We start from the raw sequence: 16,584 nt of genomic DNA, 5'->3' as shown, positions 1-16,584 counted from the left end.
GCACGTTTAGTCTTGAGAGTTAGCCATTTGTAAATTTGTAATGGCGCTTGGTCCGGTCGTTGATTAAGGCAATCACACACCGCCTGCTAGCTAGTTAGGTTTGTCTACGAAGCATTTCTTAATTTGATTATTTGAACGGACTCGGATAAAAAGCATTTCTTAATTTGATTATTTAAACAAACTCTGATAAATAGTAGCAAACCATCCGTTAATTGTGACTATTGTAGTTTTACATAACTAGTTACAGGTCGACGCATATTACAATTACAAGTTTTTATGTTTAGACGGTAATTCTAATAGGGGTATGGCTAGAACAAAATATAGGGGAGTGTCTCTTACTTACTTTTAGTGTTTTGAACTAAATTTAGACTGCTACGGATACCTGAGATTAGATTAAGATGGGTGCATATATGGTAAAAATGCATTAACTCTAACTATTTTTTTTACCGGGTACCTGGGACCCCGGCACACTGTAGCTCTGGCCCTGATTGTAATACATGAAAGACCGAGTTTGTACACTAATTTCAGAAAATATTGCAGCAATAAATTGCTACACCAATTTTAGAGTCACCAAAAGATCAAATTCACACATGCAACGATAATTTTAATTAAATAATTTATTTAAATCATTTAATATTAATTCACACATGCAAGGATAATTTTAATTAAATAATTTATTTAAATCATTTAATATTAAGATAAAATTTAAATATGTAAAGATAAATTTAACTTTATACAAACATGTTTGCAACCTATATAACTTTTCGTCTTCTTATAATAAATAAATTTGTTGATGTTTGTATATGTCAAAACGAACAAAACAATTGGATAGCTCTAACATATAACGTAATTCAAAATCTAAATTTTTTTAAGTTTAAAAACAATTTTCGTTGTGCCGTTGATTACACAATGGACGATCTAGATGGAGGCAACGGCTGCCTTTTGTGTGAAAAAGGCAAGCGTTGATCTCCTTCCAAAAATCACTTTGTCGCGTCCCGCCAGTTTTGGCTAATGCCTTCCACCTTTTAAGCTCGCCTTGCCGCCGCCGCCACCGCCACCCGCCGCCGCACCGCATTTGCTCATTTTCCTTTTGCTCCGTTCGACCGAGGAAGAAGACGACGATGGTGCGTCCGCACGGGGTCAGGACGAGCATGGGGCGGCAGCGCATCGAGATCCGCCACATCGAGACCAAGGGCCGGCGGCAGGTCACCTTCACCAAGAGACGGTCCGGGCTGTTCAAGAAGGCGTCGGAGCTCTCCATCCTCACCGGCGCGCGCCTCGCCCTCGTCGTCCTGTCCGAGGCCCGCAACGCGTTCTGCTTCGGCGACCCGTCCGTCGACGCCGTCCTCCGCTGCTACGCGCCCGTCCTCGGGGTCGACGCCGACGCCGCCGCGCGGCCTGTTGCTTCTTCCTCCCATGTCCACGGGGCCGCCAACGACGGCGACGACCGCCACGAGGAGCTGAGAAGGGCGGCGGAGGACACCAAGTCGCAGGTCGCGGCGGAGAAGTCGCGGTTGCGCGAGGTGGCGAAGAAGATCGCGGATGCGAAGGCGGACAGGCAGTTCTGGTGGGAGGCCGACGTGGAGGCGCTCGGCGAGGCGGAGCTGCCGGAGTTCGCCAGGGCGCTCGAGAAGCTCATGGCCAACGTGCGCCGCCACGCCGACGACCGGCTGTCCGGGTCCGGCCAGCCGCAGCCGCAGCAGTAGGAGGAAGACGCAAGTGATGCACGCTTTCTTAAATTAATTACGTACTTAATAATCACGTTTAACGCTAGCTTAATCATGCCACTAGTGCTACTAATTGCTTTTAATTAAGTGATAAGTGATTCCATTTAGCCATCGTTTCTGCGTCCTGCTTGTTCGGTAAGAGATAGATCATCTGTTTCCATTGATCACATCTTGGTAAAATTTAATTAAGATAGTTTTTTATTCGCTTGTGACCTTTTGGAAGGAATTAGTGACCAATATCTTGATCAACCAAATTTTGGAAGGCATTTTGTTGATCTGGATCATGGAAAGGATATTTGATTGCAACAAAATTTTCTGCGTCATGCATAATCGCTGTCATTAATTATTTCACTCGTCCTTTGAATCGCTCTTTTTACTAGCAGCATATACAATTATCACATATATAGGGCCTGTTTGGAAGAGCTTCTTCCCGCAGCAGCTTTTCCCAAAAACTGTTTCTGCCAGAAGCTGTCCTAAACGGTCTACAGTTCTGAGAATCTGTAACTACAGATTCTCGAAAATGAACGGCTACCAAGCAGCAGCTTCTCAGAATCTAAAGCTTACCTAAATAGGCCCATAAAATAGTGTGACAGCACCGTTGCCTAATGCTTATTACGAATAAAACGAGTTATGAACGATTCAAATTTTTGCTTAAAACTTCTGCATACATGTTCTTAACTATCTAAAAACAAATATTACAAAATAGATGGAGAAACCCATCATCAACTTTAAAAATAAGTTTTAGAACGATTTTCCTATAAATTTCTCGGTCAAACATATACAGGAAACATGCAACACGCCGAAAGAACATATTCAAACTTTGCAGAAACAACTTACGGTTGCAAAAGAGAGACTAAAGGTTAGAGACCATGTCACTCCCGTCATACTGATTTACATGTGTGATACTGTTACACGATATTTGATCTAATTGCTTACATTTGCAGTTTGCTGATGTTAGTGCGATTGAGGCAATGACTGGATATGAAGAACAAAAAGGTTAGAATAAAAGATCTGGAATAATGTACGCTTGGCATCTGCCGACTTCCAAGTTGTTGAAGCTGATAAATTACGAAAGTAATGGCATAATACAATATTGGTAAATGTTTCAAAATACTAGCACTCCTCACTAAAACAATTTCTCTGTTTTATTGATAGAAGAATTTTTTGAGTAAAAACTGTTTTTCTCTTTTGGCATTCTGCTTTTGTTATTTGTTACTGATTGGCTTTCCTATTACAGGAACTGAAAGGGGACATAAGAGCAGATACAATAGCAGTTTATAAGCCAGCTATAAACATATTTTAAAGAGATAAGAGGAAGAGAGAAGAGAGGTGGGCTACTCATTTGTAGCCAGCGAGCTGCATACTGGCTCCAAGACAACATGTATGTATGATATGTATGACCATGTATTGATGTTTTGTAGATAATTATTGTATGAATTGGCTATTAGATCGACTATAGATGAATTGGAGCTAGTAGTTGGCTATACTATTAAACTTGCTCTAAGAGTGTTTTGTAAGGGGACATCAGAGTGTTTTGCAAGATTTAATTAGTCCAGTAAGCAGAGAGGAGAAGAGTAACTAACTGTACGTATATATTGAGCTATTTAATTTAAAAACAATGATGTTGAGTTTTGCCGTTTTAATTATGTTGTTGACCAGCTAATAACTTACTAGGAAGTAACACCGTTCGATTCCGGGTAATCAAGTGGCCAGGTTGTTTTTCCACGAGAGTGCAGCAGATGGGTCATATTGTCGAATTGAACCTTGAGGATGATGACTTGTAGCAAAGGAAGCTAGAGCAGCTGATAAATTCTTCCCTATAATTGATAAGTGCTAATTAAGCCCACACATTATAAGTTACTCATCACTAATCTGATAGAAGTCATCGTTGATTTTTTTTACTTTTGACCACTTGTCTTTGTCAAAAAGCTTATTAAAATATGCGAAAATATAAGTCATTGTTCAAACATATTTTTTAAGAAATTCAATCACAACAAAATAAATAATATTTCTATAAGACTTTTAAATAAGACAAATGGTCAAATATATAGCAAAAAATAAATAGCTTTATTTATTAAAATATGGAGATAGTTTTCGTCCTTCTATTAACCAGAGTCGCCAAATGTGGCGAGCAGCGCGAGCCGCCCAAACCGCCAATTAGCCAAGGTACATGAGACGATTTATAGAGTACTCCACCCAACTTGACAAAAGTCCCCATCAAGCTGGTGGCCGTGGCCGGTTAGCTAGCTTGTGACCCGGGCGAGGTTCACGTTCTCCGTACTCACATATGGATTGATAAATTTGCCATTGAGAATTAGTGTGAAAACAAGTAAACAACAATTCTTTATAAAGTTAAAATTCGTTATTTAGTTTTTTTATATTACTGTAAACCTCCGTACATAGCAAAGATAGTCAATTACATTTAATTTCTCATTTTACCTATATATTGAGTATAATTTACTATTTTCAATTACAAAATTTTCATTGCAACCTATGTTTCATAAATCAACTGTATATTAACCATAACTTACTATTTATAATTATCCTTTTGGAACGTACAAACATATTTGATTATTTTATTAATATAGTGATACATAACACATTGATTATTTTATTAATATAGTACAGTAACTTTTAAAAATCTCAAAAAAATACTTAAAAAACTCCAAAATTAAAATTTTTTTGCGTGCTATCAGATTTTGATATGAAGAATCTAGTGAGCCATATAAATCGAAATTTAGATGTGATTTGATATGTTTTTAGCCCCAGACTTACGGAGGAGCCCGTGAATTACAACTCACCGTATATATATATATATATATATATATATATATATATATATATATATATATATATATATATATATATATATATATATATAAAACTACTAGAGTGCTACATAATAAACGACGCGTGACACACCACAACCAAACTAGACCCTACACAACCCACCAACAGAGCAACCACCCCATCTTTACACGTTACTGTTAAATTTTAACTTTTGAATTACTCACGGGGTGCCCCCGAATAAAATGAGTTAAGCTTTGACTTATTTCAGTCAAATTTTAACTTATTGAATCACACGAATACAAGCAAGTGAACACGAGTTAATTTTTAACTCAAGAACACGTTGCACACATATTAAGTAATTTTTTAACTGACACGCCTACTAGCAAGCACACATATCACACTGTTATACTATTCGGTTAAAGTTTAACTTATTAAACAACACAACACATGTTAGGCATATGAGTTAAATTTTAACTCCTCAACTAGTAAATGCACGTATACCTTTCATGTTGTCATCAGTTAAATTTTAACTCCACGTTGTATCGTAGTAGACACCCTACTGCATATATAAGTTATTTTTAACTCAACACTTGCATCTATCAGTTATTTTTAACTCCACTAGCTTTTGTTGGGGGTGGTGGTGGGAGAGGGTAGACTGACGTGGAGGTTAGTTGGTTGATCGCTGTGTGACGCGCTACGTTACTTCATAGCGTGCAGTGTGACGTGTCGTGTAGCGTCACCGTATATATATATTATATACAAATAGTGTTTCAATGGACCATCGGTGGCAGCGCGTCCTTTTGTACGAGAGTCGGTGACCAAGTGCCTCCGCAGTGCCCCCACCGTGCACGCGCATCCCCAACCCTCTCCTCAACTGCCCCCGGTCCTGGTACAGCCCTGCCTCCAAAAGCCTCCTCGGCTGCCATGACCAGCGCGGCTGCGGCTTTGTCTGTCGCTCCGGATGACGTCTCCCGGCTCAACCACCGCCTCCGCACGCTCGTGCGCCGCAGCCATCGTCATCGTTCGTCGAGCTTGGCAGACAAAGGCTTGCGTCCACAGCTGTGCGGGTAGAGGCGGAGAGCGATGGGGATAATGGTCTGAGAATCACCTAAAACACACTACTAGAGAAACCATTTTTGCAAACGAACCCAAGCGATTTTTGCATACCAAATCGTCTACGAAAATACAAATTTTTGCATGTGGCCAGACCACTTGCATGCGAAAATCCGATGCCGACCGTATGCAAAGAGAAAAAATTACGAAAAAAATATAAAATTCATAAAATAAAAAAAAGAAAAAAAACCTAGCGCCATCGCCGCTTCCGCTCCCGTCGTCACCGTCGCCGTTGTCGTCGCTAGCCACCTGAGACCGCCGCCGCCACCATCCGAGACCGCCGCCGCCGCCACCCGAGACCGCCGCTGCTGAGCATAGAGCACTGAGCTCCACCGTAGGGCGGCGGATCCGGCCCTCCCGTGAACAGCCGCCGCCGCCGTCCGTCGCCATGGCTGCCCTCGAGCCGGGCCTCTTGTTTAATGCTTCAGCAGGTCAGCGCGTTATCTATGTTTTTGGCAAAGATATCAGAACACGCGGGAACCCAATTTCATTTGGCGCTAACCTCAACTAAATATTCCTCAAAAGGTTATAAATACCTAGTGTAGGGCCCACACTACAATCAATTTCCTCTCATTCCTCTTCCGCCTCGCAAGCGCAGTTGCTCGCCGAACCCCCATTGCATCTATCAGATGGTAAAACAAATATCCTCTGATCAGTCCTCGCCGTGCCCCCTTTCTCTCGTTGTTCATCATTCTAAAGAGAAGGGCTTGCTAGATTCGATCCATAGCAGCACGTCCCCAACACCCGAAGGTTGTCTATTGGTTTTGAAAACAGCAACAATTTCATTCGAGTTGAACTGAGGATGTAAGATGCCCTTGATCTCTTATGTTTGGAATGTTTTTTTTTCTTTTTTCAGGGCAAGTTGTAATTCCCTCCGTGAATAAGAATGATGAGGACACCATAGATCAAACTGCACAAGACTACATCAAGCCTGAGGAGAAAAAAGAGGACTCCACCAAGCCCATCCAAATAGACTTAGACTCACTGGAGGATGTGGCTGATCCAGATGCACTAGTCGATGAAATATATTATCGTGGGATATATGTTTCAGACCCGGAAGATGAAGACCTGGAGACTGAAGGCAATGTTCTTAGCTCTATACTAAGAGATAGGGATCGTGCATCAAGTAGGGAAGCAAGATCGAAGGGTTATGTAAGGCATGATGAGAAAATGAGAGACACTCTTGCTTTCTTTTTGAGAGCTCATGTTCCAGCCCTTTTCAAGGTCCCAAAAAAGAAATGATTATGTCTTAGAAGTCAAGTATTTTTTTTCCTCGAAAGGTGTCATGTTGGATTTTTATTTGACATCTTATTTGATGAAATAAAGATTTTACATATACTAGCATAATGCCCGTGGTTCGCTACGAGCGCCTTCTCCGCTGCGCCAGCAAACCAAACTTGTACTCCGTTGTTTAGTAACGTAAAGATATACGACCGATGAAAAAAATATCAGAAACGTTATTCCTTTTTATAAAAGATTAAAGATAAAGATTTAGTTTGTTGGGCATACAGATATTTTACCCCTACGTCAGTCCACCACAAATACGTAAGTGTCTTTGCCCCCTCTTCCTTTTAACCTACTCTATCTCTAACTCTTATATTCCAGCAAATTGATCTTATCTCGTATATATCAGAGCCAGCCGGTTGATCGGTATCAAACGTGGACAGGGAGGCGTTCTTCTGGCTCCAATGTTCTGCTTCTGCTATCCGAGAATTTCCCCTGACGCAGCTCTGATCTTCAGCATCAAATATTTGCATCCTGAAGAAACTTATTCACGCCTGTCAGGTATGTATGTATACTCTTAACTTCTACGGCATCAGTGTCTATCATTGTCAATAATGATGTAGATCTAATTCAGCTCAATAGAATTTGGTAATCTTACCACTAATCTCGTGTGTATATTATGTTGTATATAGCTAATAGGCAGGTAACCTTTCTACTATCAATCTAATCACCTAATTTTTCATATACATGGCACCAAAATTGAAACAATGCTTATAGATACGTTCAGTTCAACTTTGCTAGCAGTCTGAACCTGAAATATTGCATGCCTTAACAAACAGTAGCGCTAAACGTTTGGTTTAAAATTGCATTAGGTTACTATTCAAAAACTAAATGATAATAAGTAACTAAAAAATATTTTCTTTCCAGGATAATGTCAGACTGTACGGCCATGGACAATAGTTGGATGGAAATATCTAATAGGACCCTTCCTGAGTATGAGAAAGGAGTTGAGCAATTTATTCAGTTTGCATTCAAAGATAATAGTGCAGACAAATTCCTCCGATGCCCTTGCAGAAAGTGCAAAAATAATCACTTTTTTGCTCAAAACACTATCAAGGAACATCTCTTTATCAATGGAGTGCAAAAAGACTACAAATTATGGGTCTACCATGGAGAGGATGTCCCTAATTCAGAAGATAGTGGTAGTAGTGATATGGAGGAAAATCAGGGTGACCATGGTATGCATCAGATGATGAATGATTTAGGAGAAACTATGGCCATGAATATGGGATCATTAGGTAGTTCAGCACCAGGTTTGGATGAGGGCAAAGACAGTTCTACGGTGACTAATGAAGAAACCAACAAATTCTACAGACTTCTAGAAGATGCTGAGAAAGACTTATATCCTGGGTGCAGTACCTTTTCGACACTAGCATTCATTGTCCAAATGTTAAATATCAAGTGTCTTTATGATATTAGTGCAAATGCAATGGAAGCTTTGTTTTCCATGTTATGCAAGGCATTGCCTGCTAGTAATAAAGTGCCTAAATCATATAGTGATGCAAAGAAGACTATAACAGATCTTGGTTTGGATTACACAAAGATTGATGCTTGTTTGAACGATTGCATCCTATATAGAGGGGTTTATGAAAAGGCTAATTCATGTATATTTCAAGATGGAAAGATGATAATGTCTCTAAATCAAGAAGGAGAAGAGTGAAAAAAGTCCCACAAAAAAAATTTGCGGTACTTCCCATTGATACCGAGGTTGAAACGGATGTACCTGTCTACAAAACTTGCAACGCATATGCGCTGGCACAAGGACAATATAGTAGATGATGGATATATGAGACATCCTGCTAATTCTGAAGAATGGAAGCAGTTTGATAGGAATTTTCCTTCATTTGCATTGGATGCACGGAACATCCGACTTGGTCTAGCTAGTGATGGTTTTAACCCGTTTGGAAATATGAGTTCATCATATAGTATATGGCCTGTTGTTCTTGTTATATATAACTTGCCACCTTGGATGTGCATGAAAGATCCATATATTGTGATGTCTATGATAATTCCTGGGCCAAAAGCACCAGGTAATGACATTGACGTGTACTTGCAACCATTAATTGACGAGTTGCTGAATTTGTGGGAAGGTGTGGAAGCATACGATGCTTCTACAAAGCACATTTTTAGGTTACATGCTGCTTTGCTTTGGACAATCAATGATTTTCCAGCATTTGGTAACTTATCAGGCATGAGCACAAAAGGTAAATATGCTTGTCCTTCCTGCCACACTGAAACCTGCTACCACCGACTTATCAATGGCCACAAATATTGTTATATGGGACATCGTCGCTTTTTTGCCAACACGACATGCCTGGAGGAACAATGCTGCTTGTTTTGATGGCCAAAAGGAAAAACGAAGTGCTCCAACACCACTGTCAGGAGATGACATTATTTCTCTGTACGGGAAGTTTGAGCAGGTAGATAACTACTACTTCTTATTATGGAATAATTTAACATCTCACTATGACTACTCTTTAATGGATTTGGATTTATTGCCTTAATATTGTTGCCATATGTTTATTTTAGGTGAAATTTAGGAAATCTGGGAAGAAAAGAAAACGCTCCAGTACATTATATGGTACTTGGAAGAAGAAGAGCATTTTTTTTCCAACTCCCTTACTGGAATACACTGACTATAAGACATAACTTGGATATCATGCACATTGAGAAGAACATTTGTGAGAGTATTGTTGGTACTTTGCTAAATCTCGATGGCAAGACGAAAGATACAGTCAAACCTCGCTTTGACATGGAACTAATGGGAATACGTCCTGAACTTCATGCAACTGTAGCCGGTGATGGTAAATATATACTCCACCCTGCTTGCTACACAATGTCTTCACATAAAAAAAAAGCATTTTGTGAATTTCTTACACAGATCAAGGTCCCAGATGGTTATTCTGCAAAGGTATCTTATCATGTAGATACAGATAAATCTAAAATATCAGGGATGAAATGCCATGATTGCCATGTGTTTTTACATAGGTTCCTTCCATTGTCAATACGTGGTGTGTTGCCAGTACAAGTTTGTGAGGCAATAATTGAGCTCTGCAACTTTTTTTAGAGAACTTTGCTCGAAGAAGTTAGACATGCAACTACTTAAAAACCTTGATTCTTTTATTGCGGTTACTCTTTGTAAATTTGAGAAGATATTTTCTCCTTCCCTATTTGATACAATGATGCATCTTCCGGTCCATTTAGCTAAGGAAGCTATGGCCCGGTGGACCGGTGCAATATCGATGGATGTATCCCATAGAACGCTTTCGATGAAGGTTAAAATCATTTGTTAAAAATAAAGCTTGCCCCGAAGGATCAATTGCTGAAGCTTATATTATGCAAGAATGTGTTACTTTCTGCTCATTGTACTTGCAAGGATTTGAAACAAGAATTAACAGGCCAAACCGTAATGACACTGATGACAGTGTTAGTAACAGTGCACAGCTACAAATATTTGCTACAGTTGGCAGGCCACTTCTTGGAAACAAATATTGTGAAATGGAACCAAGTGAGTTAGAAAAGGCTGGCATATATGTACTCAAGAACTGTGAAGGGATTTCAGAATATGAAAGGTATGTGATATAATGTTATACTTTATTTGAAATATGGACATAAATATTTATTGATATTAAAAGGCTGAAAATGCAACTATTAACATTTTTATGCTATATGTATAGGATTTACCATGAATGTGAAAATATATAGTTCACAACTAGTGGAAATAAGAAATATGATAAAGATTTCTTCGAGTGGTTCAAGAAATATGTAAGTATTATAATATATTTTTTTTATTAAATGAATTCAATGTATATATTTCTAAAACTATTCATTCTATTTTAGATAGTGAACTGTATTCCAAGGGAGATCCTTCTGTCACGGAAGAGATATTTGATCTAGCAAGCGGCCCTGATTCTCGAGTGGTACATTACTCGAGTTATATGATAAATGGATGGAAATTTAACATCAAAGAGAGAGACATGTTACTTCAAACACAAAATAGTGGTGTATGTGTAAACGGTGAAGACGAGATTGGAGACAAAGATTACTTTGGTGTGCTAACAGATATAGTAAGGCTATCGTATGGTAAGTATCATGTTGTGTTATTCAAGTGCGATTGGTGGGATGTGCATACTGCGCGGGGAATTAAAAAAGATAGGCACGGGTTTACCATGATAAATACCACTAGAAAATTGCTTGTTGATGAACCATATGTTCTGGCATCTCAAGTAGAGCAAGTATATTATGTCAAAGATACAATAGATCCTAGATGGTGTTGGAATTAAGACATACTTAGCCACTAATTTAATTCCAAACATAATCATTTGTATAACAGAATTAACAATAATTAATTCTACTGCAAGATTAGCTAATAGACTTAACAAATCCAAACTGCATAAACCGTTGCAGTATATATTCATACCGCCTATCATGCTAGCTAGTGAAAGAAACATAATTAAGCAAACCAGCATGCATGTCATTAGACTATTCAGTTGGTAATCTAGCCACAATATTTTAATATAAAAGGAACAGTACCATACACAAAGGTACGTAACAATTCTGGACAACAACTGAATTCAGTGAGATGGATTGAAGGATTCAGCACGACGAAGGCTCGGAGACACTGCTCACCAGGATGCTCATTGCACGACGAGCACCACAGCCGGTTCGGATCGTACGGCGACGCACCACGATAATAATGGAGAAAGCAGTGAGAAGCAGAGACTATTGTTCTGTGTATCTACAAGGACGTCTCCTTGACTCATATATATAGAGCTTATCATAAAACGGTAGTATTTCCTCTCATCTGTTATTCCATTGCTTCTAGGCCGGATCAATTGCACGAGATACGCTGCTGCCGCAACAGCCGCACGCGCACGTTCTCGTATCAACAAGAAAACCGAGCCTGACTCGCCAAGAAATCAGCACAAGTCATTGTTTCTGCATGTATCCAAGCAGCCTGTTGCATATTCATGTATATATACAACCATCCAGCACAACCATAGCATTAGGATTTGAAATTGATGAAATAATTAACCTTTAACAGCGCATTATTTCCATCAGATGGTGTGTGGTGGTAAAGACTAAACCTTGTGATCTGTATGACCTACCTAAAGAAGAAATTGGTTTAACTGAATCAAGTAACACTAGTGCTGAAGCATGTCAGGAAAATGAGATGACAGGTGCACCGAATATGAATGTAATACAAGGTGAGGTTATCATGACACTGAACAATCCCACAGCTCCAGATGAACAAGTAGAGGCAGATCCAATAATTCCAGTAGATGATGATAGTGATGAAGAGAGTCTAAGATTGATAGTGATGGAGGTGAGTATAGTACTTCAGATGATGATGGGAATGAATCGCCAAATGGGGATGACATAGATGAAAGCTAGCATGTCTCCTGATTTTTTACAATTTTATTGGCCGAACATATATATTTGTTCTTGAGAGGATAATGAACATGTTTATTTTATTTTCTACATGTTGGTGTGTTGTTTAAATATAATAGATCTAAAAACCATCAAGTATGGAAAATATGTAGAGAAGAAATTTTGATTTTGCACTTTTCTTCATTTGTAGAAAAAAATTGATATGGTGACAACATATTATGTTACTACTATTAATTTTTAGGACGGAAAAAATGTCAGTACTCTACAATAGATAATATCTTACTAGTTCATCATAATTGTGGTTTACGCTGATGACATATTTTGCCACTATTAAAATGATTTACCGAGGCGCATAAGTTCGTTACAAATTTGCAATATCAGCGATAACTTTATATCTCGTCACTAAATATAGAAAATGGTATGTACGGCGTAGCTACTCATTAATAGAAATGCATCACAACTAGGGGCAAATGTGATGATGCAGTGAATGATCACTAATTATAAACTAAATAGTGGCACTCTGGTAGCACGTCACAATACATGTGACACTAACAAGACCTTTTATGGCGACATGGTGTTCTCCTACTAATAGAATAGGATAGCGGTTGTGACAAAATATTGTTTTGACATAAAAGAATCGTCACCAATATTATTGTTAAACATGTAATACGCTTGCGTGTGTATACACGGCTTGGTTAGCTGGATAGATATGAGTAGTTAACGCTAGATAAAGTTTGTTGTAACAGAATAGGACCATATCTATCCAGCCACCAACGCAAATCCTTGTAACCCAAGGCGATGGTTATTATCGCTAATATAAGATCAACAAAGGTGCGGCCCGAGAGGGTTGAACGCTTCTGAACCTCTGATGATTTGATATGGTATCAGAGCCTTTCCACTAAACAATCCCGATCCAATCTATGGCTAGTTCGTCCAAGATGACAGCCATCAATCCTTTCGGAGGAAACACAATCTCAGAGAAATTAGCCAAGAACAATTATGCGCTATGGAAAGCACAAGTTCTTGCATCGGTGCGAGGAGCTCGACTTGAAGGACATCTCACCGGCACGACGGCGGCTCCGGCCATCACCATCTCTGTGCCAGGAGAGAAAGAAGGCGACAAGGCCACCAGGGCGGCAAATCCCGCGTATGATGAATGGTTGGCTACGGATCAGCAGATCCTAGGGCTCCTGCTGAGCACCCTGTCCAGGGATGTTCCGGCGCAAGTGGCCACGTGCAGCACTGCAGCTGCTGCATGGAGCATGCTGGAGGAGATGTATACCTCCATGACAAGGGCACGCTTCATCAACACCCGGATTGCTCTCTCCACCACGAAAAAGGGCGATCTGTCTATCACCGAATATGTCGCCAAGATGAGGGCGCTCGGTGATGACATGACGGCGGCCGGCAAGGTCGTCGACGACGAAGATCTCATCTCCTACATCATTGCTGGCCTCGACGATACATATGAGCCAGTGATCTCTTCCATCGTTGGCAAATCTGAGCCGATGTCTTTTGGGGAGGCTTTCTCTCAACTGCTCAGTTTTGAGCAGCGCAACAATCTCCGTCAGAACGGCGACTCGTCAGCAAATCTGGCGAACCGAGGGCGCGGCACCAGCAATGGCAATGGAGGCCAACGCGGACGCGGGGGTAACAATCGTGGACGCGGCAACAATGGAGGCAACAACGGCGCCAATCGCGGCAAGGGTGGCCGCGGGCATGGCGGCTTCAATGGAGGTCGTCAAGGAGGCGTTGACACCAGGCCCAAGTGTCAGCTATGTTACAAGCGAGGACATACGGTAATCAACTGTTGGTATCGCTATGATGAGGACTTTGTTCCAGATGAGAGATATGCAGGTTCTGCTACCTCCTACGGTACTGATTCCAACTGGTATGTGGATACCGGGGTGACTGATCACGTAACTGGAGAGTTGGAGAAGCTCACCGTTCGTGATCGCTACAAAGGAAATGATCAAGTGCACACTGCTAGTGGTGCAGGTATGGAAATTAGCCATATTGGTCACTCTATTGTTAAAACCCCCAGTCGTGACATTCATTTACGTAATATTTTGCACGTTCTTAAGGCTAACAAAAATTTAGTTTCTGCTCAACGTCTTGTTTCTGATAACTCTGCCTTTATGGAACTGTATTCTAAATATTTCAATCTTAAGGATCTGGCCACGAAGAAACTTCTGCTTAGGGGGCCCTGCCGTGGTCGTCTCTACGCTCTTCCATCTACACCGCCTCATGCACACTCAACCAAAGAAGTTTATGGAGTCTCCAAGCCATCCTTTGAACGGTGGCACAGTCGTCTCGGTCATCCCTCCTCTCCTATTGTAGAGAAGGTTATTAGTAAGAATAATCTCCCATGTTTAGTTGAGTCTAATAAACAGTCCGTGTGTGATGCCTGTCAAAAGGCAAAGAGTCACCAGTTACCTTATTCTATATCGTCTAGTATATCTAGTCATCCTTCAGAACTTATTTATTCTGATGTCTGGGGTCCTGCTCCCACTTCTGTTGGGGAAAAACATTATTATGTGAGTTTCATTGATGATTTTAGCAAGTTTATTTGGATTTATTTAATTAAATCTAGATATGAAGTTATCCAAAGGTTTCATGAGTTTCAAGCTCTTGTTGAACGATTGTTTAACAGAAAAATCATAGCAATGCAATCTGACTGGGGAGGAGAATATGAAAAACTTAATTCCTTCTTTACAAAAATAGGTATTACCCATCATGTGTCTTGTCCCCATACTCACCAGCAAAATGGCTCAGCTGAAAGAAAACATAGACATATTGTAGAAGTGGGACTTGCTCTCCTTGCCCATTCGTCTATGCCATTAAAATATTGGGATGAGGCTTTTATTTCCGCCGTTTACCTCATTAATCGTACTCCTAGCAGACTCTTGCAATTTGCAACACCTTTGGAACGTTTGTTTAAACAAACAACTGACTATAAGCTTCTTCGTGTCTTTGGGTGTGCATGTTGGCCTCATCTCAGACCGTATAATGCTCGCAAATTACAGTTTCGCTCGAAACAATGCATTTTTCTAGGATACAGCCCTTTACATAAAGGGTTCAAATGTCTAGACCCCTCCACTGGTCGCATTTACATCTCTCGTGATGTAATTTTTGATGAGAATATTTTTCCCTTTGCTTCCCTCCATCCCAATGCCGGAGCAAAATTGCGTTCTGACATTTTATCCTTGCCATCCCATCTTGATATTCCTATAATTCCTGGGGTGCAACAAATGAGTACCACTGTGGCTAATGTTCCTATTAATTCTGCTAATCAATTTTCTGGAGATATGCTGCCTTCACAGGAAAAATCAGCGGCACTAAATGATGACACAGCTGCTGCAACTACACCAGCAGATGCCACACGTGATCCCCTCCAGCCTCTCCTGACGCAGCGACAGATGTCTCTCCCATGGCTGCCACGTCGCCGTTGCAAGGACGCTCTCCCACTCTCCAGTGTCAGCTCTCTTCTGATCGTGTGCGTGTCGATTTCTCACCGGCGCACTCACCCGTGAGCATGCAGTCTTCAGCCACGTCTCCTGATGCATCCATTGACACAGCGGTGCCATCCACGTCTCCTGATGCTACTGATGCAGGGGAGGCAGCGACACAGCAGCAGCAACAGGTAACATCTAGACCGGCCACGCGGTTACAGAGTGGTATCCGTAAGGAGAAAATCTATACGGATGGTACGGTTAAATATAAAACTACCTTTCTTACTGTTACGGGAGAGCCTGAAAATTTAGATGATGCTTTAAAAGATAATAATTGGAAAAAGGCTATGGATGTAGAGTTTATGGCGTTACAAAATAATAAGACTTGGCATTTAGTTCAACCTCAGAAGGGTAGAAATGTTATAGACTGTAAGTGGGTATATAAAATTAAAAGGAAACAAGATGGGAGCCTAGACAGATATAAAGCTCGTCTAGTTGCAAAAGGATTTAAGCAAAGATATGGCATAGATTATGAAGATACTTTTAGTCCTGTTGTTAAAGCTGCTACAATCAGGATCATTCTTTCTGTTGCTGTTTCTAAAGGATGGTGTATGAGACAGCTAGATGTTCAGAATGCTTTTCTTCATGGAGTTCTTGAAGAAGAAGTTTATATGAAACAACCTCCAGGTTATGAAAACAGTTCTTTGCCAGGGTATGTGTGTAAGCTTGATAAAGCACTATATGGTTTGAAACAGGCACCTAGAGCTTGGTATTCTAGGCTTAGCAAAAAGCTATATGCTTTAGGATTCCAAGGGTCCAAGGCTGAT

General features: G+C 40.4%; 2 protein-coding genes, 1 long non-coding RNA gene and 1 other non-coding gene across 4 annotated transcripts; all 4 read left to right on the top strand.

Moving 5' to 3' along the window:
• Nucleotides 1–1,099: 1,099 nt before the first annotated feature.
• LOC102708252 (agamous-like MADS-box protein AGL62) lies at nucleotides 1,100–8,375 on the top strand. Its single transcript, XM_006656062.3, has 2 exons — nucleotides 1,100–1,678; nucleotides 7,904–8,375. The coding sequence occupies exons 1-2, from the start codon at nucleotides 1,122–1,124 to the stop codon at nucleotides 7,941–7,943; spliced, it is 597 nt and encodes a 198-aa protein (XP_006656125.1). The 5' UTR covers nucleotides 1,100–1,121; the 3' UTR covers nucleotides 7,944–8,375.
• LOC107304395 lies at nucleotides 6,222–6,968 on the top strand. Its single transcript, XM_015838331.1, has 2 exons — nucleotides 6,222–6,380; nucleotides 6,487–6,968. The coding sequence occupies exons 1-2, from the start codon at nucleotides 6,260–6,262 to the stop codon at nucleotides 6,870–6,872; spliced, it is 507 nt and encodes a 168-aa protein (XP_015693817.1). The 5' UTR covers nucleotides 6,222–6,259; the 3' UTR covers nucleotides 6,873–6,968.
• Nucleotides 8,376–8,935: 560 nt separating the features above from the next.
• Nucleotides 8,936–11,140, top strand: LOC107304394. Its single transcript, XR_005812064.1, has 4 exons — nucleotides 8,936–9,334; nucleotides 9,444–10,486; nucleotides 10,592–10,679; nucleotides 10,755–11,140. It is a non-coding gene; the product is annotated as an uncharacterized LOC107304394 (long non-coding RNA).
• A 2,577-nt stretch (nucleotides 11,141–13,717) lies between these two features.
• LOC121054829 lies at nucleotides 13,718–13,856 on the top strand. Its single transcript, XR_005812113.1, has one exon. It is a non-coding gene; the product is annotated as a small nucleolar RNA Z247 (small nucleolar RNA).
• The last annotated feature ends 2,728 nt before the right edge of the window (nucleotides 13,857–16,584 follow it).

Source organism: Oryza brachyantha, chromosome 6 (genome assembly GCF_000231095.2).
Source record: "Oryza brachyantha chromosome 6, ObraRS2, whole genome shotgun sequence".
Classification (NCBI taxonomy): Eukaryota; Viridiplantae; Streptophyta; class Magnoliopsida; order Poales; family Poaceae; genus Oryza; species Oryza brachyantha.
Note: the sequence above shows the minus strand (reverse complement) of the source record. Positions and strands in the feature narration are given on the sequence as shown.

Excerpts from the sequence above, each read along its gene's own strand:
- LOC102708252 (XM_006656062.3), top strand. The coding sequence starts at position 1,122 with ATGGTGCGTCCGCACGGGGTCAGGACGAGCATGGGGCGGCAGCGCATC. Across the intron at positions 1,679-7,903 it reads GCCGACGACCGGCTGTCCGG|ACAAATTCCTCCGATGCCCT; the intron begins GTCCGGCCAGCC and ends ATAATAGTGCAG.
- LOC107304395 (XM_015838331.1), top strand. The coding sequence starts at position 6,260 with ATGGTAAAACAAATATCCTCTGATCAGTCCTCGCCGTGCCCCCTTTCT. Across the intron at positions 6,381-6,486 it reads CACGTCCCCAACACCCGAAG|GGCAAGTTGTAATTCCCTCC; the intron begins GTTGTCTATTGG and ends TTCTTTTTTCAG.